The sequence below is a fragment of the Lissotriton helveticus genome, chromosome 10, assembly GCF_964261635.1.
Source record: "Lissotriton helveticus chromosome 10, aLisHel1.1, whole genome shotgun sequence".
Lineage (NCBI taxonomy): Eukaryota > Metazoa > Chordata > Amphibia > Caudata > Salamandridae > Lissotriton > Lissotriton helveticus.
The window spans coordinates 971405953-971430339 of record NC_136071.1 but is presented as its reverse complement, the minus strand read 5'-3'; the positions used below and the strand labels follow the sequence as shown (position 1 = coordinate 971430339).

General features: G+C 44.9%; 1 protein-coding gene across 1 annotated transcript in view; it reads right to left on the bottom strand.

Moving 5' to 3' along the window:
• Positions 1-24387, bottom strand: part of LOC144784158 (A-kinase anchor protein 9-like) — a 574985-nt gene that overhangs the window by 70476 nt on the left and 480122 nt on the right. The window contains exons 14-15 of the mRNA XM_078662830.1: positions 9531-9624; positions 6456-6806 (exon numbers count right to left, since the gene is read on the bottom strand). Coding sequence (XP_078518956.1) covers positions 6456-6806; positions 9531-9624 — 445 coding nt within the window. The remainder of the gene's footprint in view (positions 1-6455; positions 6807-9530; positions 9625-24387) is intronic.

Sequence of the window (24387 nt, the reverse complement as noted above, 5' to 3'; positions counted from 1 at the left end):
AGTCTTTAGGTGCGGATTTCGGGTCGAATTCTTTAGGTGTAGATTTCAGCTCCAAGGCCTTTGGTGTGGATTTCAGCTCTGAGGCTTTAGGTGCATGTTTCGGTTCCGAAGCTTTAGGCTTGGAAGCTTTTGGGTCCGGATCTTTGTGTTTGTCTGGTTTTGGCTCCGAAGGACTTTGGTGTCTAAGGCGTTTTTGGTGCCGGTGCCGTTGAGACTGAGCCTTGTGTTTGTGTTTTGGTGCCGAAGGTGTTGGTTCGGTAACAGAAGGAGGCTGGCTCGAGCCCGAAGGCTTTTGTTTGTGTTTCGTAGCCGAGCTTGAGGGCGGGGCATCTGAAACTTTTTCTCTGTGCCGACCTGAGCCCGAGGGCATAGGTAATACCGGAGCCACAGGTTTGGGGTGTGTGGGCACAAGGGGGATCTGTACTCACGGTACGTTGACCCAGAGAGATGGTCGGTTCTTCTTCCATGTCGGAATCGGCTTCGGACACAGAGACCAGTTCTTCCTCTGCTTTTGGATTTGGTTGGTGGGAATCAGAATCTTCGCTGAAGATGTCTGGTACAGATCCTCTGCCGCGGTGCATCTCGTGGCGTTGAGCTCAACGGTCACAAATGGTTTTCTTCGATCGGAATGATAGACACGCCTCATAGTCCTTTTCGTCATGTTCCAGGGATAGGCAGACCTCGTGCAAGTCTGTGCGTAGGAACTTAGCACGACACCTGGGACATAACTTGAATGGAGTCTGTTACATCGACTGCTGGCATTGTCGGCACGGGTAGGCCCAACGGCCCGCTTCGAAGTTCCAGATCGAAGGTTGACAGATTTTAGACGATGCGCGTTGAATGGAAACCGTGATCGATAGACAATACCGTCAAGGGTAGAGGATTGCGCGTCGAAGGGTTTGAAAACGATACCGTACCGGAGCGCAGCAATACACATCCAAACCCGATGGTGGAAAAAAGCAATCTGGGGTTGGAGCCGATGCCCATGCGCACTATCACTGAAAGGAGGAGTCGCCTACCTCGTGACTGAAAGACTTCTTCGAACAAAAACAAAGTGCAAACATCCGGACCCAACACCAGATGGTGATCTATGCTAAAGCATATGATGTACAGCTCATATGCCGCGAACATAATATTTTGCGTAGACTACTTTAAGTCCCAGGGGGTACAACTACCTTAATATGCCATGAGGAGCTTGGGATGCCTTACCTGGAAGATCATGTCAGATTAGCCCCTTTATTATTGTGGGTCAAAATATGGTCATCCAAAGAGGCTGGTCTGATTAGAGCTTGCATTTCAGACTGTGTGTTATTTAGAAGTGGTAGACCACATACAATAGCTAAGGTACTTGAAGGTCACCTTTGATAGATTGGGCCTCATTGACCTTTATAAATTCCCCCAAACAATTGGCCACAACCACAAACTAAGAGTTAAAGGACTGTTTTTTGAGCATTGTATGAATAAACTCTTGGACGCTGCTCAGGCCAAGCAATCAATCGGAAATTATAAGCCTTACTTGAGATGGTGTGTTTCCCTTACACAGTCTTTGTTTAGACTCTGCACTTTGTACTTTGAATTTGCTTTTCCATTCCCAGGGGCACAGCAGCAGGATACATCTCTTTATTTGTGTGACAACTTTTCGACCCAAAGCACCATTCATTTATTTCTGTTGCGCCCATTGTATCACGATCCAAGACACCGTTTTTAGGTGCTGTTGCTGCGCAAGGCCAATATGAGATGCATAAGATGGTTTAATTTTTATTCGGCCTTTAGGTTCACCTGAAATCTGTTCTGTAGTTTTAAACTTTATAAAATCAGTGGTTCACATTAGGATGAGATATACATTTTGAGGTCTATTTTTCAATGTTTTAGACCTGTATATGGTTTTTGTACCAGATACTTTTTGTAAGCTGTCTTTTATTTTTGTATGTGTGCTGTCATGTTCATGGGCTTCGACCACATAAAATTTACTTTGACTTGACTAATTTTCACAAATATCTTTCGATGCAATCTCCGACGCGAAAAACTTTACTCACCTTAATAATAATAATAATAATATACAAGTTTATAAAGCGCCTAGTTACACTAGGCTAGTGTGTCCACGTGCTATGGTACCAGCGAACAAAGAAGCAGATTTCCAAACGCCCCGCCCCCCCCCCCCCCAAGTCAGACCCTGACACTCATTAAACTAATCCGTGGGGAATAGGAAGGTTTTCAACTTCCTACGGAAAGCTGTCTCCGAGGCCTCCAACCGAAGCCCCCCTGGAGTTTGTTCCATTGTTGAGCTGCCATGAAACAGTGGGTATATTGACCTGCCCCATTCCGCTATATCTAAGTTGGCGGGAAGGGGCACAAGGAGTCAGAAGGTTATGTAGATATGTGGGCCCCTTCCTGTGTAGAATCCTATGGCTCACACACAGAGCCTTAAACAGGATTTGCTTCTTGATTGGGAGACAATGCAGGGCGACCATGGCCTTCCTGGAGGAGGCTCTCTTGGGTAGCATAAGAACCATGTGGGCTGCTGCATTTTGGATACGTTGAAGCCTCTGTATGCAGTTGACATTAGCACCCAGGTAAAGGACACTTCCATAGTCCAGCCTTGAAGTTACCAGAGCATGGACCATGGTTTTCCTGGCTGTGGTAGGCAGAAGGTCCAAGTCTTACGGAGTCCGGGCAAGACTCCAAAACATGTACCTGCCACCCGCCTTGTGTGGTGTTCAAACGAGAGCTTGGGGTCAAGCCACACCCCTAGGTTCTTGACCTGTTCACTAGGCACAAGGATAGGACCCAGGATCTGTGGCCACCAAGCCGATGTCCAGACAGAAGGTGCTTTGCCAACAACCAGCACTTCCGTTTTGCTCCCATTCAATTTGAGGCAGTTGTTGGCCATCCATACCGCTAGTTCTTGCATGCATGTGTTAAAATGAGTGGCTGCCTTATCAACAGAGTGTGCTAGGGACACCACCGGTTGCGTGTCATCGGCACAGGACATGACTTTGACACCAAACTTTCCAGCAATCTTTGCCTCAGGGGTGACAAAGATTGAATAGAGTCGGACTGAGGGTGGACCCCTGAGGCACCCCCTGTTTCAGCCTTATGTTCTTAGACAGATAAGGTCCTTGTGCTACCTTAAAACTGCGGTCCCCCAGTAAAGATTCCATCCATTCCAAAGCTTTGCCACCCCCCCTTTCTGAGACACTGTAGCAAGGTGTGATGAGCCACAGTGTCGAAGGCGGCACTCAGATCTAGGATAATTAAGGCCGCCGCCTGTCCCTCATCAACGTACCTCCGAATGATCTCAGTGGAAAGGAGCAGGGCCGATTCGGTCAAATACGATGCTCGGAAGCCGGACTGGGTGGGGTGGAGAAGGCTATGTTTGTTGATATGAGCCGTCACCTGGATGTTCACTACCTTCTCTGCAATTTTCGCAAAGTAGGGTAGTAGGGAGATAGGACGCAGATTGTCTAGCTGGTCCATGCTGACATTTGGCTTCTTTTTGAGCGGTAAGACCACAGCCTCCTTCCATTTCTTTGGCACAATGCCTTAACTAAAGGAGAGCTCTAACAGATGCCTGATGTAAGGTTCAAGGCACTCCATAGTCCCGCTCAGCACCCCAGGCCTAGCAGGATCTCTGGGGGAACCAAACTTAATGCTGCTCGCTATATTAAGGTCTCGTGGTCAGGGATGATGAAAGTGTCCAGACCTTCTCCTCCTTTTATGTTACTGGGGGCCGCAACCTCAGCGTGCCCAACCCTTGCTGATACCGGGAAGGTGGCATATATCTTCTCAACCTTCTCAGCGAAGAACTCTGCTACCCGGTTACAGGATTCCACTGAACCTATGATCGGTGCAGCGATATTGGCCAAGCAGGACATCTCTTTGTGAATGGTAAACATCTGTTTTACAGAGTTGTCAGCACTCTCGATTCTCTCCTTATAGTAGGAAGCTCTCGATTTCCTAATGAGGGCATGATAGCACTTGAGACACCCTTCTCCATCGTAGTTCCAAACGTTTACAGGCTGCTTTTGCCATTTTGAGCTCATCTCCAAACCAAGGGGCTGATTTTGCTTGCCTTCTGGACGCCTTAGCGGCCCAGGGGGCACAACTGTCAAGTGCCTCCGTGATGCGCCTATCTAAGGCCTCATAGGCCGAGTCAATCTCCCGCCCGCCTGGGGGTCCGCCCTGTAAGAGGGCTTTGTAAAAATTCTCTTGTGAGAAGCTCGCCCATTTCCTGTGTTTTGTCCTGAATTCCACTTTCGTTTGTACCTTTTGAGCCGGCATCTGCACCTTAAAAGAGATCACAAAATGATCCGACATGGGGACCCGACGCGGCGGCTCTATATCTAGCGCATCCCAGTTAGCAAAGATTGGGTTGAGTAAGTTGCCCAGTAGATGAGTGGGGAGGTCTGATTTAAGTGTCATCTGTAATGCTGCGCGTTCGCTGTGGCATGTGCCTTAAGTAGGGATCTTCCCCTTCCCACTAGAGCGCTAACTGCCGCTCTGCCCTGGGAAACCGGAAGTGCTCTGCCACTCTTCCCAGCCCTCCGTACAATCAGCACAAGATCGCCACGACAGACCAGGTCATGGAGCGACTAACACCGAATGACAGCAAACAAGCCAGCTGTAAGTAACTGTATTAACAAATAGCCCCCCACCAAATTAGTGCCAAAATGCATTGCAGTTGAAAAGCATTCACATTTAAAATTCCACTTTGTGCGGCGAAAGAGTCAGATTAGGTAAAAGCAAATAGCATTTTTTGCGAGCCTCGTGTGATACAGCCAATGCAGGTGAGACAGACCCTGCCACTGTCTGTCGTTGCTGCTGTGCGTTCGCTGTAGCCAGCCCCTTAAGTAAATATCCTCCCCTTCCCACTAGAGCGCTAAATACTGCTCTACCCTAGGAAACCGAAGAGCTCTGCCCCTCTTCCCAGCCCTCCGTACAATCGGCACAAGATCGCCGCGACGGACCAGGGCATGGAGAGACTCACACTGAAGGACAGCAAACAAGCCCACTGTAAGTAACTGTATTAACATAAAGCCCCCCAGCAAATTAGTGCCAAAATGCAGTGCAGTTTAAAAGCATTCACATTTAAAATTCCACTTCCAGAAATAATCACATTACCCTTGATCTAAAGGTTCCATCCCCTGAATTAATTGATCTCACCAAGCTGGGGAGTCAAAATGATGAAATATATGGCAAATACTAAGGGAAGAGTCAGAATAAAATCTACAATGAAAGGTGGGATTCTGATAGGGAGGTGCTTAGCCTCACTACCTGTAATCAACAGTATAGACAATATCATTAAGATGTCATGAAACTGGCTTTAAGTTAACTCGCACAAATGCAACCAAGACTAGTCCAGAAATCAGATCCATTGCCAATACCTAGCCAATTGCCAGCCCAGACTAATCTCTACTTGGTGATTTTAAAAGTAATGGGTGCAGCACTTAATGATGCACCGATGTGTTTGAGAGCCATGACTTACAGGACACAACTAATATGCAGCCTCAGCATAGGGTGGAAGCGGGATCGCAGACTCTCTAATTGGAGGGGGGTGGGGGTTTCTCTGCCTGCTTGGGGGTCAGGCGATGCCACCATAAGGCCGGGTAGCTATATGGTCTGGATCAGCTTGGTGTCAGGTGGGAAGGGGCTGGGTCTCCAATCATGGGTAAGTGGGGATAAACCACGTTTGTTAACAAAACACCAGATTCCTGGGTCATCAACCACTCAATAAGTAGACGAGGGCAGCTGCTGGGTCACACAGCACCATCCTGTGTAAGCAGGGATTTGCTGGACACAAAAATGCAAGCCTGCACTCTGGCCAATCAACTGCATGCCCAGAAAGGCACTGGATTCACGTTACAGGGCCTTCCTCCAGGAGGAGTCTATGATGGTTTATATATGTGCAACGCCAATGACAGGAATCCACATGGTGAGTTTGAGGGAGAGGTGGGCTGGGGCAGAAGGCTGTTTCTTTTTTTCTGACAGCAGAATTCATGTCACATTGTAGCAACAACTTAGCTGGGCCCACTATGGCAACTGGGACTGGCTGTTATTTCCTTAGGTAGCAGCAAACAGCAACTGCACTGACTGATACATATTATCCCATAGGGCTGTCTGGAGCACCTCGTTGCACAGCTAGAAGCTACTAATTGTGAGTGACAACATTTTTAGTGTGATGATTCGGACACCAGCACTAGTCTAACCCCTGATGCTTGGTATTTAAGAGGGCTGCCAATATGAAAGGAATTTAGCAATGCCAAAAGGTACAAAAATAGAATTAAAATGACAAATAAGCCTAACACCAATACAAATTATAAAACTAAATTTAATATTCAGAAATAAAGTGCATTCTGGATTCTAGAATTCAAATATTGCTGCTGATTGTACGCACAGTGTGTCAGTTCAAATAGAACAACAAAAGCTGATAAACTTTAGGCAACATTAATCTTTACCTTGGCTACTTCATTGGCTATCCTTTCTTGATATAATTTTTCCACCAGCTGAATTACATTCATGCTATCATTTTCTTCCATGTCATAGTGCACACGTACACCTCCGTTAAGGTTTTCTTGCTTACACTTTGTCAACTGTACAATTTCCTTCCTCAGTTCTGTATTTTCAAGACTGTATTGTTCTTTAAGGGTGGAAGCCAGTTTTTCAAGTTCTTCTTGATGCTGTATTTTCAGATAATTAACCTCTTGCATGTATTTAGTGGTTAGAGACTGCCTCAATGTCTGCAACTGTTGGATGGGACCACTGGGAATCTTCACAGAACATTCTTCAGCCAACTCGGGTCCATTAATCTAAAAATAAAGGAATCAAAAAGCATTATTTCTAGCCATGAATGAAGTTCTATAGCCTGTGCAGGACGAGAAAGTATAGGGGGACTATACAGGCTTTTAAATACTCATCATGTATACAATATACTGGTTTCACAGGATGTACAACTGGATGGAAAAACACAGACAAACTAAGAGAGGAATCTAGTTAGTCAAAACTGTGCAAACAAAAGATTTCAGTAATTATAATAAGTTCAGGTTCCTACTTTGGGTCTGAATGCTGATACTTTTCAGAAGCGGAAGTATAAGTGGTATGCTTCAAGAGGGCTCTCACTTGCTGGAAAGAACCAGCTTGCTGGATTAAAATGCAGGCTGTAGTGGGTTGTTTTTATTCCAAGCAAATGTGAAAACAATTTGAGCTGGCTGGAGGGGACAATGAAATGCAAAACAAATAGATGTTCTGTGGTCTGAATGTTTGGTGCCCAAAAAGAAACACATAATCAAAAAGGAGAGGCTGTTTTTAGGGAGATACATAGAATTCTGAATCAGCTTTTAAAAGTGTGTCACTCTAATCAATATGAGATGAGGTGGCATGTTTTAACTAGTGTCCTAAAGTATTGTGCAAATATAAGTGGTGCGTCTTTGTGTAAAAGTAAAGTCTGTTAAACGTTTTACCCACATTAAGTGTATCTGCAGTCCGCCACATGAGTAGAAAAATGGTTGAGCTAGACAGGACACCAGCAGGGTGACAACTGTGAAGGAACTAGTGATCTGCAGAATGGGCTCTGTCTCATGTTCTGAATTCACTCTTTAGTAAAGAAGTGAAGAGGAATGGGGTGATGATCTCCTGCGCTGTCAAGTTGGAGGCTGGAGCATTTCGGCAGTTTCTACAGATGCTCGGGTGGCACTGCAGAAACTGAGATTGGGAAGGTGTTACAACCCCCAGAACTGCAGCATGGAAAGGATGACATACTCTGCCTATAGAGGGACCTACGGTGTACTAGCGCCATTGGTAGGATTCTCCCAGCAGCTCACTCAGAGTGCAACAAAAGGAAATATATGAAAGCGCCCAGGGTGCCAGTGAGGGGGAGTCACAGAGTAGTACATGGTGGGCCTGAGGCTCAGGAAGGCTGGATGACAGGTGTCAATAATGGAGAATCAACCACCACCAGAGCTGATCAAGAGTGGAGAGCTTCACAATAAGAGGTGCTGCAATTGGTGAGAAATCTATGGTACTGAATTTGCAAACCCCTGCAAATTCGGTCCTAAATAGATCAGCAAAAACAGCTGAGGGACAAGCAAGAGTTCTTTCATCTACCTGCTCAGACCCCAGAAGAGTTGGAAGCCACTAGAGCTGCAAAGATAACTCCTGTAAAGGTTGATTATGAAGTCACTGAATAACCCAATTACCTCAGAGATTAGCACTCATCAGAGAATGATCAAGATGGAGGGTAAATTCAAACACAAAGGGTTGTATATTCAAATCATGGTGAGCCTAGAGATAATGCAATCACAGTCCCAGGACCTGAAACCACAGGCCGAGCTACTTGAATAAGAGTGCAGAGACAGAGGCGGTGCATCCTACAGTTCCCGCACCAAAGCTTCAGATCTGGAGGGAGATGTGTGTCCCCATGAGGGGCTCTGGGAAGAGGGTTTTGTCAGCAGGCACTACTGTTGTGGAGCTTGGAGAATCAACTCAGAGAGAAGAGGTGTCCACAGTAGTGGCCAGGCAACGTTCCACTTCACAGGCAGGCACTGGTGTTCTCTGATGTGAGAAAATTGACAGAGAGGAAAAGTCAGCAACTCCAAAGTGCGACGAAAGAACGGCTAAACATGAAACATACGGTGTCTCTGGTATGCTGCTAAATGGATCGCTGAGGATGGGTACATTGCCCACAAGTTTACAAAGGTTCAGACTCCACAATAAAACTTCAAGTTTATAATGAGGGAGCTTATCACCCAACTTGAATTATGTCCCAGTTGGCTAGCCTGAATTTATCACCAATTAGTGAAGCATTGGTAAAGCGGTGAACAAAGTTTTTAAAAAGGGGTTATTACTCTGTTCTTTCTGCTCTTCTGCCCCACCCCTTCTTGTTCCCCTCAGCATAACAGGGGATTGGAGTGTTATGTGCCATATTTGTGCTGTGTTAACCTACCATTAGAGGTATTATTTGAAAATATGGAACTTTATGGATCCAGTGTTTATGGTGAAGGAGTATCTTTTAAGATTAGTTCAATAAACCCATTTAAACCTGGAAATATGAGCTACGAATAAAGCCTACACTTTTTCCCAACAATTCCAGAGACAGAAACCATATTCTTTGTGTTTTAGCAAACTTAACTACATGTGATAATAGTAATATACAAAGTAAAACGCAGAAATTCATAATTAATGGGATTCAGCATGAGGTGATAGACTGACATTCATTTTCATGAAGAAGCAAGAAAGCCAGCGGATGAAAAAAAGGGTGTTGTGCGCTCCTGATTTGGAAGGTCTGTTAGGATAAGTGCGTTCCACCTCAATTTCCAGCAAAATTATTGAAATTTTTAACCACTTCTGATGGCTAACAACACCCCTGCTCTGCACAATTACAAATTAGGTTTAGTATGAACAGGACTTATCATGCTTGTACTAAGTTTTAACCACTAGCTTTGTTGCCCAGAATTCTTAGTGATTATTTCAATCTTCTGAAATGTAGATTCAAAGAACTGGCTAAAAAAATGAATCCATTAAGACAATAAGATTACCTCCAAAGAGCTGGTGCGTGGTGCAAGGAAAACATCAGGTCTTTGGTTGTCTTCAAAATTCTGGTCAGTTTTGAGCTGCAACTCAGTTAATTCCCTAAGTTGGAAAAAGACAATATATGAATTTTTGAAACCACCATTGCTGTAGTAAACTTTTGCATGTAGTTACTATTTACATATTGAGGCTGGATGAAGACTATTGCTTTTCAGACACACTTGTCAAGGATAGTAAACAATGTAACATCAGATACATAGGACAACTGAATAAAAATGAACAAGTTGCATGACTGATAAATACAGATTCTTTACTTCAGAATTAAAAAGAAAACTTGAAAACAATATCATATGGCAATCAGAATATACAATAAATACATAAATGTGCGTTTTTTTGTGGTCTATATTACTGCAGCAATTTCTGGCAAGTGGCACTGTTATTTTCCTCCTCTGCTACGGTTTAAATTGTTGGCATAACCCAAGAATGACTGTTACAGCAAGGAATGGAGAGTCTGAGGCAGAAATGTTACTTACCTGAAAGAACAGAAAAAGTGTAATCTTCTTTATATCTGCAAGCACATTAAAGTGGAACAGACCGGACCTTCAGGAAATCTATGCAGTAGCGAACAAATTCAACTTGTGATTGGTAATACATTTGATTTGGTTTCATTTTAATCAGTCAAATCAATCAATCAATCAAGATTTATAAAGCACAGCTAGTCATCAGACAGGGTATCCAGGCGCGCGCAGGTCCCGGAAGCTCATTGTAACAGCCAAGTCTTAAGGGCCCTTTGGAATTCCAGAAGTCAGGTTATGGTCCAGAGCTACGTGGGGAGGCTGTTCCAAGTCTTTACTGCAATGTGGGAGAAGGCACATCCTTCACTTCTGCTTTGGTAGATGAGGGGAGTGTGGGCAAATGATAGGGAAGCAGAGAGTAATCTTCTCAACGGTTGATCGAAGTTCAAGCAGTGGTTGATGTAGGAGGGTCCTTGGTTGTGTAGAGGCTTGTGTGCGTGGGTCAGCAGTTAGAATTGGCATCTCTTCTATTCGGGGAGCCAGTGGAGTTGCCGGAGGTTTGGGTGTGATGGGGGTTCATCAGGAGGGGTGGGGGGGTCGAAGATGAGTCTGGCTGCTGCATTCTGTAATGGTTTGAAGTCTCTATAGGAGGTGTGCAGAGATTCCTATGTAGATGGCGTTGCTGTAGTCCATTCGGCGCGTAATGAGGGCCTGTGTCACGGCGCGTCTCGTGTGCAGGGGTAACCACTTGGGGATCTACTGTAGCCTGCGCAGAGTGAGGAACCAGGCGGAGCAGACAGTGTTGATATGTGATTACAGGGTGAGCTTGTTGTCAATAATGATCCCAAGGTTTCTGGCGTGGTTGGAGGGTGTGAGTGAGGGTCATAGGTCTGATGGCCACCAGGAGTCGTTCCATGGGTTGCTGTTATTGCCAAAGATCAGTACTTCCGTCTTGTCCGTGTTCAGCTTCAGGCAGTTGTTCTTCATCCAGTCAGCTATACTTGTCATGCACCTCTGGAAGTTGGTCCTAGTGGTGGGAGGGTCATTGTGAGTGAGAGAATAAGCAGAGTGTTGGACTTGGCCCTTCTGGCATGTTCACCCCTGAACTTTTTGCTTTTCATGGTGACAGTGATTTTTGGTTTCTGCGCACTTTACCACTGTGTCCCAGGGTAAAGTGCGTGCATGTGGTGAGGTTGGCCTGCCCTCCCATAGGAATGCATGGGGAATGTATGTGTCCCTGGTAGTTCCTGATACGTGGGGAGTGCAGGCTCGAGTTTGGTATGTGCGGACTCATGTGATTAAATGCTGCGCAATGATGTATGCGGCGTGATTGTGTCTAGTGTGGAAGTGCCACTTCTAGAAGTAGGCATGTTTGTGTAATTTGTGTCTGGCTTGTGATTGGCTGGAGCTGGCTGGTGAGCCTGGCTCCATGAGTCATGATTGGTCTGCCCCGGTGGTGAGTGTTGAGATTAGCATGAGTGATGTGAGGGAGGAGTACACCTGGGACCTGAATAGGGCTGGGCTTTCCCCACACAATGCTGGCTCCGCCCCCTGTGGTGCATCTAATGACCCTAGCCTGCCTAGTGAATGGAAAGGGTGGCTGAGTAAAACAAAGTGCTCCAAAATGTTCTCTTGCTGATCTTACTCTAGAGTCTGCTGCTGGGCACCAGGAGGACCGCCACTGGGGATTGCCTCCCTGCCTAGGAGGACCCTGTGAGCTGGCACCTGGGCCCAGCCCTGCCCCCCACCTCCTGAAGGACTTTTGCTTGTCTTTAGGGACTTTGGGACTGAACTTTGCCCTATAGCGCCTGGAAGCGCTGGATTTCTCTCTTTAGCACTTGGGAGCACTTTATTTGGCCACTAGCGCTTGGGAGCTCTGTAATTACCCCCCTAACGCTTGGGAGCGCTTTCTGTTCACAGCCGGTGTCCACCCGGCATTTTCCCCGCAAGATTGGTACTTCACGGGAGCCCACCCCGTGTTATGTATTATTCAATACGAGTGCCACCTCGTCGTTTATTTTAACTTGGAGGGAACCGACCCCTCCTTTGGACTCTGGGATTCACCGCCGCCGGCCGGGTTTGCCAAAGGAACCAGGGCTCGAGGTCCCTGCGCCGTCCTAGGTGCTCTGCGCCCTGATTGGCTCCAGCCTGCCAGGCCTCCCAACGCGTCACAGGAAGGCCGCGCTGGGATTGGTTCCTGGCTCGTAGGCTTCCCCAGGAAGCAAGGCGGGCCCCGGAGCAGAGAGAGGAAGCGTGCTGGCTCCCCAGCGAGGCTCTCCGGAGGAAGAGGGCCCCGCCGCCGGCATTGTCAACACCCGGCCCTCAGGAGCAGGACCGAGTGAAAAGGAGGGCGCCGCCCTCGCCAAGAAGCAGCGCCGAGGTAAGCCCGGTGAGTAAGGGCTCCTCCTCCTTTGTCCAGGTTTCCCGGAGTAGACCCGCGGGTCGCTCCAACGTGGGGGGCATTCTTTACTTAGCCCACAAGGGCTCCGGAGGCCATCATTGTTCGAGGGGGGGCTTCGGGGCACATTCCCGGTGCCCGCCCCCCTCCTGCTAAAGTGATACCTTCATTTGGTCATTTAGAGCCTGCGAGGGGGCATTCTGTTTATTTCAAGTCCCCCACAAGGGACTCCAACGTTCATGGGCATTTGTAATTTAGAGCCCTGAGAGGCTCAAGGGCAATTCTTTGTTTCGAGCCGCAGAGGCTCCACGGCACCATTCTACTCCGAGTCCCCCGAGAGGGACTCCAACATCTTTGTGGGCATTTTGGATTGGTAGAGCGGCCCCGGAAGGCAGCAGGCCGCTCCCACCTTGCCCCACAGTGTTACTAGAGCCCCGAGGCTCCTTGGGGGCATTTTGGGATTCAGAGTCCCCCGAGCGGGACTCCAACATTGGGGCCACATTTGCGGCAGAGCCCACGAGAGGCTCCAGGCTCCCACGTTGTCTTGTGCCCCATTGTTTGTTTAGAGCCCAGAAGAGATCCTACAGCTGCCCAGCACTTAGTGGGCAGCTGCTCCGTTTAGGCCCCATGACATTGGGACACAGGGCGTCCTAGCCCCAAAGAGGTCAGTTGGCCTGGGGACAGTTTGAGGTTATACCTTATGTGATTTCTGTGCAATTGTTCTTTGCTGCACCTCTGAATGTATGTTTATGCATCATGTGTTTTCTTCCCTACACCTCTGAATGTTGTGATGCATCATGTGTAATGTGTTCATGCTTATACCCCTACATGTATTGTGATGCTTAGGTGGTTGTTTCTTCTAGTATAGGTGTACTAGTGAGGTCCTGGTTCCCTGCGTGACATTCTCCTAAGGTGGTTAGGGTTGCGTCGGTGGTACTTACCTGTTACCAGTGGTTACTGGTTGTGTGCTTTATTTTCTATCTGGTTCTACAATTGTTCTATGTGTAGAGGGTTATCCCTACAGAGTGCTAATTCTACCAAGTGCTAGTTCTAAAAGTGTTTCTTCCTGACAGTGGCGCCCGTGGCTCTGTCCCATTCACCTAATCCCCTGTAAATTCTGCCCGTGCCTATGGCACATTGTAAAGTGTGTATTTATTATCTAATGTGTTTTGTACAATACAAAGGCTATTTTTTATAGAACCTTGTGTGGAGTTTCCTTTGTGGTGGGCCTTGGGTGTTGTTGCTGGGGGTGCGTGCGCAAACACTTAACTTACATAGCCTCCGAGTTTAGCCTTACTGCTCGTGTCACGTTACCAAGGGGGTGAGCAGGGGTTATCTTGGCGTGTAACTCCCTTGCCCTGACGTAGGATAGTGGTCTCTGACTGGTTTTGGCGCAAGCCCTAGTCAGCCGGAGATCCCATTTCTAACACGGAGTATCGCCGGCATTGGATATTCTATTGAGACCCTGAGATCTGACAATGATGGCTAGCAGGGTCATAAAGCGTTGAAGTGCGTGGGGCTAAGAGATGAACCTTAGGGGACACTGCACACTAAATTCTTGGATTCGGAGGTGAAAGATGGTAGGCAGACACTCCGTGTTCTTTGGGGGATCAAGGAAGAGATTCATTTGAGCGTGTCCCCTTGAATGCCGATGTGGTGGAGTCTTTCAATCAGCGTGTGGTGGGATACAGTGTCAAAGGCTGCCGAGAGGTCAAAGAAGATCAGGGCTGCTGTTTCTCCTCGGTCGAGGAGGGTTCAAATGTCGTCTGTGGCTGCAATCAAAGCGGTCTCAGTCTCAGTGCTGTGATTGCTGCGGAATCCGGATTCCGAGGTGTCAGGTAGCTGGATCTGCTCCAGGTGTGTTGTGCGTTGATTGTGGACAATCTTTTCCAGTAACCTGGCAGGGAATAGGTGCAAGGAGATTGGCAAGTAGCTTTTGAGCTCGCTGGGGTCGGCAAAGGGTTTTTTGAGAAGTGATCTTACTTCGGCGTGTTTCCCGGCATCTGGAAATGTTGCCGTGGTGCTTGAGGTGTTGAGCAGGGTGGTGAGTTTGTAGCCAATCCTTTGATTTTTAAGGTTGAAGAAGCGGTCTCAGTGCTGTGATTGCTGCGAAAGCCAGATTGGGAGGTGTCAGGTAGCTGGTTCTGCTCCGGTGTGTTGTGAGTTGATTTTTGACAATCTTTTCAAGTACCTTAGCTGGGAATGGAAGCAAGGAGATTGGCAAGTAGTTTCTGAACTCGGCAAAGGGTTTTTTGAGGAGTGGTCTGACTTCGGAGTGTTTTCCGCATCAGGATATATTGCGGTGGTGCTTCAGGTGTTAAGCAGGGTGGTGAGTTTGTAGCCGATCCTTTGATTTTCAAGGTTGAAATGTGGTGAGGGTGTCTGTGGGGGCTCTTGAATGGATGGATTTCATGACGGAGGTGGCGTCCTGGGTGGAGAGGAGGCTCCAGGTGGCCAGACTGTAGGTTTTGTCAGTTTTGGTGGTGATGTCCATGATAAAACAAGGCAACGGCCTTAGATTTCTGGTGGTCATGTGCGTAACTCTGTCTAGGAGAAAATAGTTTGTCCATGCCCCCGGCAATTTACCACTTACTCTCTTCAAAGATGCCCTTTATCATTAGTTCAAATTCTGTCAACAGTGCAATCAACATGTCTGAAAATGGCCATATTCACCTACTCTTTCTGTGGTGTCCTCCAAAGTCTGCCTTTGGGATGCCTTCTCCTTACACCTTGCCTATGGTGCATTCCAGACTTGGCAGATACAAATCGGTAACTTTTCATGGGTTTGGATGTGGAATCTAATTTTACAGAATCCTATATGAGATCTTCTTGCTTGCGCTTCACATCCTCCACTTAGTTCTGCACATAGTTTCTCTTTGAAGTGAAGTTAGCCAGCAGGTTGACAGTGCTAAGCATTTGCTTTCTCGGTTCGCATGCTACAGGTTTGATTGAGTTTGAGATAGGGGTGTTATAAATAGGAACTTGATGATTGTGCAAGAGAAGAGCTTGTATAGTAATTGTTAGGTGCGCAAAGAACAAAGAAACATTTCAAGCATGTATCAAAAGGTAAAACATCAGTAGCATTCCAGTAATGTATGTATGCCTGTATGCAATCAAATGCAACTAAACATGTGTGTACAGACACCTTTGTGCCTGAATACAGAGTTGGGCCAACAATCAGTGCTCTGGAAGCTGATGGGGACTACCATCTTACTCAAATCTAATCACTGATAGTTGCCCTTCACATTCCCTGCATCTGCTGATGGCTTAGACCACAGCTACATGTTCAATGAGAATCACCTGGCTACTGAAACATCAAGGTCTGTGCCTATGTCCAGAGTTCTTAAGTGGGCGAGAGGCATAGATAAGATGAACCACTGTAAACAAGTTTTTAGCTCTTTTGCTTCCATCACCCAGCTTGCCCACTCTCAGCCATTGATCAAAAAGCAAAGGATAAAAAAACAGAGCCCCAGTCAACTACTGCGGTCTCGTCCATTTGAAAGGTTTTGATAAACACTTGATGGCAATGTCAGGGAATAATCATGGAATTGAAGACCTGATCTCAATCACACACTTTTCACAAGGCATTTTACAGTTAGTGAAACAATTACAAAGGCAAATACATGGTACAACAGCTCTACTAAGGCTTCTTTTGCATAAATGATGGTACTAGAATTTCCAGAAGAAAATAGAAATTAAAACAAAGTTTGTAAAAGAATTTAATTAACAAGTGCGAAAAAATAATTGTTTTAAAAATTTTATGGACGTAGAGAGGATCGTTTTTCTATCTCTAAGTGAGTGTAGTCCGTTGAACAAGCTAACTGCCTGAAGTGGCTAAATGAAGACAATAAAGTCCCTAGAGACTCAAAAATATAAAAAAATGCTTGGGTCCAAGTTAAGAAAAGTAGTAGCTTATTCAGCTTTTCCAAGTATAGAAAGTGCCATTTGAAAAATGGTACAATTAGCAGCAGTAAGCAATCTCTTTGTGACTTACGGATTAGAAGAAACACAATTTACACTACTGGTAAGTAACACAAGTCTTCATGGGGTTACTTCCCTTCTTTGGATATTTAAAGTACATGGATATAAAAAGGCACTTGTCTTGATTAGATAGCTCTGAAGCGATGCAGCTTACAGTTTGCCAACTTGTTATCACATGATGGTAGCTAGAAAGGCATCTGAAAGGTCAAAAATATATTATGAGAGCATTGTGGATTAGCAAACAGATCCCACTGAGCGTATGGTGCATTCTTTGGAGAGTGCAAACGGTGTCCACTGCAATATCTATTTACTATAGGCTTCAAACAAAAGAACACTTGAGGGACTAACCTACAGGTCCACAAATAGTTCTAAGGACTACAAGCATGAATTAAACTTAATGGATAGGAGAGTAAGCAGCAAAAAAATAGCAAGACAGAACCCACAGTAAAAAGTGAGATTAATTGCCAGAAAGCAATATAATTACACCTGCTGCAATACGGAATGATTTATCTCAGAGATTGTTCTTGTTGGCATTATGACTTTAAGGTTTGAAGGAAATTACTTTAGATGATAAAAGGATCATTCAGGATCAATTCTTTATAGAAGAGAAAATGGAGCTGGCTGGTGAGTTTCCATTTGCTTCTGGGGCAGGAGTTCATGCTTCAGAGACAATATACATAAACAGATCTGTGGTTCTACTGACATACCCAATACTATCTTCATAACAGAAGGAAAATGAAGCATGCTAGTCACTGGAAAATATGTTTACATCTCACATACTGATGTGTAACTTTGGTCAACTGTGACCAGAAGACCTTAAGGGTACGCACACTGGAGAAGTCTATCAAAGATTGGATTGGGACCCTAAAAGACCACTAGTCTGAATCTGTTCTCCAAGACAGAAGGTGAAACAGTGTGTCTCTGAAGCAATTAAATCTATTTTAAAGCAGAAAGCAAAATCCCCTTTTGGGTATCTTGACATGAGAAAAATACACCAGAATATTACACTAGAACGACACATTTTTGAAAGTCCCCAAACGTGGACTTTGTTGGGAATTCAGATATCACAGGTTTTTTTATGTCTGCTTGGACCATGCAGCAGTCTGCAAGCTATATTGTTACTAACTGTTTAAAATAAACAGAGCCGTAGATGTGGGCAAGAAAGGGGCCAAGGCAATGGCTTAATATCATTGGAAGCAGAGAAGGTGTTTGACCAAGTAGACTGGATTTTCATGTCCAGGCTTGGGCGTACACTTTATTAATGAATCATCACATATTGCCTAACCCAGGGGGCTAGAATCAGACTGAGTGGTGTAATAACAGAATTAATATAAGATAAGGGCTGAGAGAGGGATGCCCTTCTTCCCCCTTGTAGATTGCTCTAGTTCTTACAGTGGATATGGGTCAATCTATACACTGTAGGAGTGAAGTTAGGCTACAACATCTTTAAGGCTATGCCCTTTACTGAGGATATATTATTCCCATTGACCAGGTCAGAAACAAATAAATCCATCAATTTTTTGGGAACTGGACCCCTTTCAGATGGCACTGGGGTTTAAGATTAATTCAACAAATCTGAAGGACTGAATCTCAACACCCCTGAATCAAAAATACAGTTTTTGGGGAAACCTGTCCCCTCTAGGTGGATGCCAATGCAATTTGAATACATGAGAATACTTGTAAAACTCTACCAGAGAAGTTACCAAGGAATATGACACAGGTTGTTTGCATGGCACCATAAGTAACAATTCGTGTGGGAGGTATGGATAGGCAGCAGTGAGCACAGTCCTGCCCAAAATGGTCTAACCTTTCCAAGCTCTCCTCCTGACTATCCAAAGGGTGACATACATAACCTGCAGACCATCTGCCTCGTATATATTTGGCTAGGGAAGATGTTGATAGAGATGGTAAACACCAAGATGCCCAGAGATGGAGGCCTAGAATTTCATTACAAGAACGGAGGCTACATTATGCAATGACTTTTAATTGCAGATCCAAGCCAGTCGCATCACAATACAAAGGTTCCAATAAGAACACTGAGATAACGTAATACACAAAACATAGCAACCATCAGCCTCTTTTAAATGCGGCTCCAAGCAGATAAGTAGCTTACTATCTTCTCTCCATACTTTCATTAATATTGTGTTTTGGTAACTATATAGAGTTGTATTTGGGGGTTTGCATGAAGGGTGGCTTTATTCCCACCTCCCCCCCCCCCCCTCTCCCCATGATCTGCAATTTATGTAGATCATCCTCTCCCGCTCTTGTATAACCTGTTTTTCAGGTTGTCTTTAATACGCCTTTACCCTACAGTTAGATTGTAAATGTGTGCCTTAACCTTCAGGTTCTTTGTTCTCTATGCTCATTATTGCCGTTTTTCACCGTTTTTTCCCCCGAACCTTGCGCGGTTTTTGAACCTTGTAGGAGCTTTTTTGGACTCCTCGCGCTGTTACCCCTAGCGCTTGTGTTAAACATTTAAAAATACATTTTTTTTTTTAAAACGTGCGTTGAGTGCCTTACGCTGTAGTTAACCTTGGCGCTTATGTGAAAAAACGAGCGCTGAACTCCTCCCGCTGTTCCTTGAGTGAAGCGCTCCCCTTGAATAATTGATTTAAGCACTGTATTTGCCAGGGTAATTGATCCCAGCGCCGCTGCTAGAAACGATAGACTGAGCGCTTTTCCTCCTCTCTGTGATCTCCGATCGTGAAGATGACAGGACGCGCATTAGAGGAAAGTTCCTTGGCGAGCGTCACGTTTCGTGAGTGTCCCGCATAGGAACTTTCCTCACTCACAGACAGTTGGAAATCAAAAGTTTTGACCGCGTTTCACAGGAGGATCATCGATTCGTCATTGTATCCATCGAAATATTAAGAAATAATTCGAAATATTAAGAAATAACTATCCTATTCTACTTTTACGATCTTACTGCTGCATAAACTCCACATTTTATACATTGGCCTTCGTTTTCAGCCATATATGCCCGTAAAAAAGATATCATTTATACAAATAAAAAAAAAAAGGGGGCGATTAATTGGAAATTCTATTTATATAAAAAGAAAAAAGTAGGGCCAAGATGGAAAATGACTCAGAGTCAGATATGAACAATGCAACACTTCCTAATTTTAATAAGGAAAATGTTCGCATTATGATTCAAAAAGAAATTAAAACCTGTATGCGAGAGACCTTTGCTCAGTTTGTACCCTATAAAAGACCACTTCCCTCTCAGGAAGATGTGTCTGATGTGATTACTCATGAGAAAGTTGGGGTTAAACGTACAAAGAAGACTAACCACACTGTTACCAAGGCCAATGAGAGCACGGGAGGTCCTAGCACCTCTTTTAATATTGGTGGTCTTAACACCACAAAATATTTGGAAGGTCTTCGCACCTCAACTAATAGAGTTGTCTCTTATAACACACAACAATCGGGTGCCCTTCGCGGCCCAAATACCTTGGATGCCCTTAGCGGCTCACTATCTCAAAGTGCTCAAGACTTCCCAGAGGGCTAGGATAATGATGATGATGATGATATGGATCCAGACGAATACGTTCTGGATTTAGATGATGGGGATGTAGGAATTTTTGATGAGGAGGACAAAACTCCTTCTTCCTCGAAGGACAGTATTCTAAACCCCCTGGGAGAGGAGATGTTCTCCCCTCTTAATCTAAAACATCCTCGTTCCTCGCAATGGTCTCCACAGGAACATGTCTCTAAATTTATTAATAAATGGATTTGCTTCCCTCTTGAAAGAGAGACAAAGAATATTTTAAGGGCAGAGTGTTCAAGACCCTCAATAGATGAAAAAGCATGTTATGCCCCTAATATGGATCCGGAATAGATTAAGTATCGGTTTAGACTTGGACGCGATCCTAGAAAAGGCCTAGAAAAAGCTTTTAAAAGGTGCCAAGATCGCCTACTGGATGTGCTTGAACGACTTAGCAGAATTCTTAACTCCGCAGAAGAATGTTACATTAAAGGTACACCCCTTAATATAGATTTAATAAGGGGATGGAGTCAAAGAGCCCTCATTCTCCTAGGTAATGCTAATACAAGCATTAACGCAGAAAGGTGTAGGCTCATCCTTTATAAACTTGACCCTAAACTCTCAGATATGGCTGAGAAGGAGCCTTCTTCAAATCCGAAAGGACTGCTCTTTGGTGAAGAGTTTTTAAAATCATTGGGAAAGTACGTTTCGACCTTTACAGCGCTTGATAACGCCCAGAAGAATATAAAGAGAGTATTCAACAATAATGTTTTTGGAAGGGCCGGGAGAAGGGGCCTTTCTTCCGGCCGCTTTAACCAGAGGCCCTACCAGAAATCACGCCCCTTCGGAAGAGGCGCATATCAAAATAATTACTACAACACCTCCAACCTTGGAAGAGGAAATCGAGCAAGAGGAGCAAGATCACGAGCTTCATTCTCGTCAATCCCTCCAAGTAAGTCCCCCTCATTTACTTTCTCTTTCTATCCCTCTAAAGGTGGGAGGCAGGCTTAGGCTTTTTTCGAAAAAATGGGAGGAAATAACTCAAGACCCTTGGGTTCTGTCCACAGTGACAGGCTTTATGATAGATTTCGTTCAAACTCCGTTTCAAACTTCCCTACCAAGGGATATTCCTATCTCATTAGAGAAAGAGAAAATAGTAGAGGAAGAAATCTCCTCTATGCTCCAGAAAGGAGCGATAATAGAAGTTCCCTTGGACTCTCTAACCTTTGTAAGCTCGTTATTCCTTGTGGAGAAAAAAGGAAAAGGTTGGAGACCGGTTATAAATTTGAAGGGCCTTAACAAATTTCTTGTTTACAGGCACTTCAAAATGGAAGGAATACATCTCCTGAGAGACCTTCTTCAAAAAGAAGACTGGTTAGTCAAACTGGATTTAAAGGACGCCTACTTCACGATCCCGATTGCAGAAATACATCGACCTTACCTACAATTCCTATGGAAAAAACATCTTTATCAGTTCAAAGCGCTCCCCTTCGGGCTTTCGTCCGCGCCTTGGTGTTTTACCAAGGTAATGAGAGCAGTAGCCTCCTTCCTAAGAGAACGAGGCGTACGACTTATTATTTACCTCGACGACATCCTGATAATGTCCCAAGATCTGCATCAGATTCGCCTCGACCCGAATTCAGTTATGAATCTGTTGGAAAGTCTAGGTTTCATTGTCAACAAAGAGAAGTCTATTCTAACCCCCTCAAAATCACTGGAGTTTCTGGGTTTCACTCTGGATACTTCCAAGTGTCTTCTCCTTTTACCTCCTTCAAAGATCTCGAAGATCAAGAAAGAGATCCGTCACGTTTTAAGACAGGAGGACATTCCCCTAAGGGAACTGGCAAGACTTCTAGGTCTCTTATCTTCCTCCATTCAAGCGATCTTCCCAGGCTCTCTGAATTATCGAGCCTTGCAAAGGATAAAAGGAAGGGCGCTGAGGTCCGGACTTTGGTACGAAGACCGAATCACCCTAGATTTGGAGGCCAAAGCAGAACTGAACTGGTGGTTGGAAAACCTGGAGGCTTGGAATGGCAAAGCAATTTTCGGGTCAGAACCGGATTTTGTGCTGGAATCAGACGCTTCCCTTCATGGTTGGGGTGCTTGTTTCCTAGACCAGAATACGGGTGGTGTTTGGTCTCAGGAGGAGTCATCTCACCACATCAATTTCCTAGAACTTACTGCTGGCCTATACGCCCTTATGAGCTTCAAGCACTCAATTCAAGGGAGATCGGTTATTCTGAAAATGGACAATGTTTCGGCAGTGGCCTACATCAATCGGTTGGGAGGTACGAAATCTGCCGACATTTCCAACCTAGCAAGGAGACTCTGGATGTTCTGCTTAGAACACAAGATTTCCCTTCAAGCAGAATACTACCCAGGCAAATCTAACGTATCTGCCGATTGGAATTCCAGATTCCTTTCGGACTTCAGCAATTGGAAACTCAACGTCGCTGTCTTGGACTCACTAAATTCTTGCTGGGGTGCATTCGAAATAGACCTCTTTGCGAGCCGTCTCACCTCTCAACTAGAGCTTTACTTCAGCTGGATGCCCGATCCCGGTGCTCTAGCAGTGAACGCATTTCTCCAATCTTGGTCAGGGATCAGTGCATATGCCTTTCCCCCATTTGCAATGATCCAGAGAGTCTTGCAGAAAGTGAGACAAGAGTGATGCTCTCTAGTCCTGATAACTCCCTTCTGGCCGTCACAAGCGTGGTTCCCCACAGTTCTGGAGCTAACTTACGATCTTCCCTTTCTGATTCCTTCTCTAGAGGATCTCCTTACAGACGTATACGGAGATCCTCACCCTCTGATCCTATCCGGGAGCTTGAACCTTCTTGCTTGGAGAGTGTCCGGAGATCTAACGAAGTCTTAGGACTTTCGACATCTGCTTCTACTCTCCTCAGAGAGTCTTGGGCTCCGGGAACCCATTACAGATCCAACAATATCTGGAAATCTTGGTTTCGTTGGTGCATGGAGAGGGATTTAGATCCCATACAGGCACCTATCGTTGACGTAGTAAATGTTTTAGCTGAACTCTTTGACAGGGGATTGAGTTATAGATCAATCAATTGTTATAGATCCGCAATCTCTGCGGGTCATATTCTCGTTAACGGCAAAACGGTCGGGAAAAAAGTAATTGTTTGTAGAGTTATGAAGAGTATTCGTATTAAAAGACCCCCAAAAAACGAAATATGATACACTCTGGGATGTGAATTTGATTCTAGATCTCTTCACTTCCTGGCCCGATAATTTGTTTTTGAACATAAAGTTTCTATCTATTAAACTCGCAACTCTTCTTTGCCTTATCTCCTGTCGTAGAGTTTCTGATGTTAAAGCCCAGGAGATCTCTAATAGGTCCTATAATTTGTTTGGAGTAAAATTTGAGGTCTATAGAAGAACCAAAACCATGTCTGACTCAATCTTCTATCCTCGTTTCGACCCTTATCCGAAATTTTGTGTAGTTGAATGTATGAAAGCTTATGATGTGACAATGTCTAACCTTCGACCGCTTAATGAGAATCAGCTTCTCATTTCCTTTGTTAAACCTCATAAGGCTATTTCCTCCACCTCGATTGCCAGATGGGTTAAATCTGCTATGTCTCTAGCTGGTATTGATATATCCAAATTTCAAGCTCATTCTGTTAGAGGTGCCATGGCAAGTAAGTCTCTTTGGTCCGGAGGTAAGTTGGATGATATCCTTAAAGCTGCTGACTGGTCTAACGCTAATACCTTTGCAAGACATTATTGTAAACCTATTGAACACATGTCTAATGTAGTTTTACAGGGCTACCAACATGCATAATGTAGCCTCCGTTCTTGTAATGAAATTGCGATTCTCCTATTAACATGCCTAGAGAATCTAGATTTCATTAAAGACACGGAGTCTCACATTATCCCGCCCATCCCGTTCCCTGTTTGGTTCTGGATGTAATATTTATATTCTGAGTGTCACTTGAATATAATGTATTTTATATTTATATTGAAATGTTATTTATGGTTGTTCAATTCATTTTTCAGGATTTGTTTGTTTACGATTACCTTTTTATTTAGGATACAATTTTCATTGTCTCCTTTCTTTCAGGTAATCCTTCCACTTAAGCTACTTTGGATGTTTCATCACCGAGAAGCTGTCTGGTTGTCTTCTTCATTCTCGTTTGTGTTTTACTTAGAATCTTCTGGAATCTACTGCATCTTTTTTCGCCTGATTTAAAAGAGGCTGATGGTTGCTATGTTTTGTGAATTACTTTATCTCAGTGTTCTTATTGGAACCTTTGTATTGTGATGCGACTGGCTTGGATCTGCAATTAAAAGTCATTGCATAATGTGAGCCTCCGTGTCTTTAATGAAATCTAGATTCTCTAGGCATGTTAATAGGAGAATCACAATTCTCACATTTACTCAAATACTAGGAGACAGCACATTTACGGGATTTGTTTCAGTGGTTGCACACAGAAACTCTGAAACTATGGTGATATACAGACTAA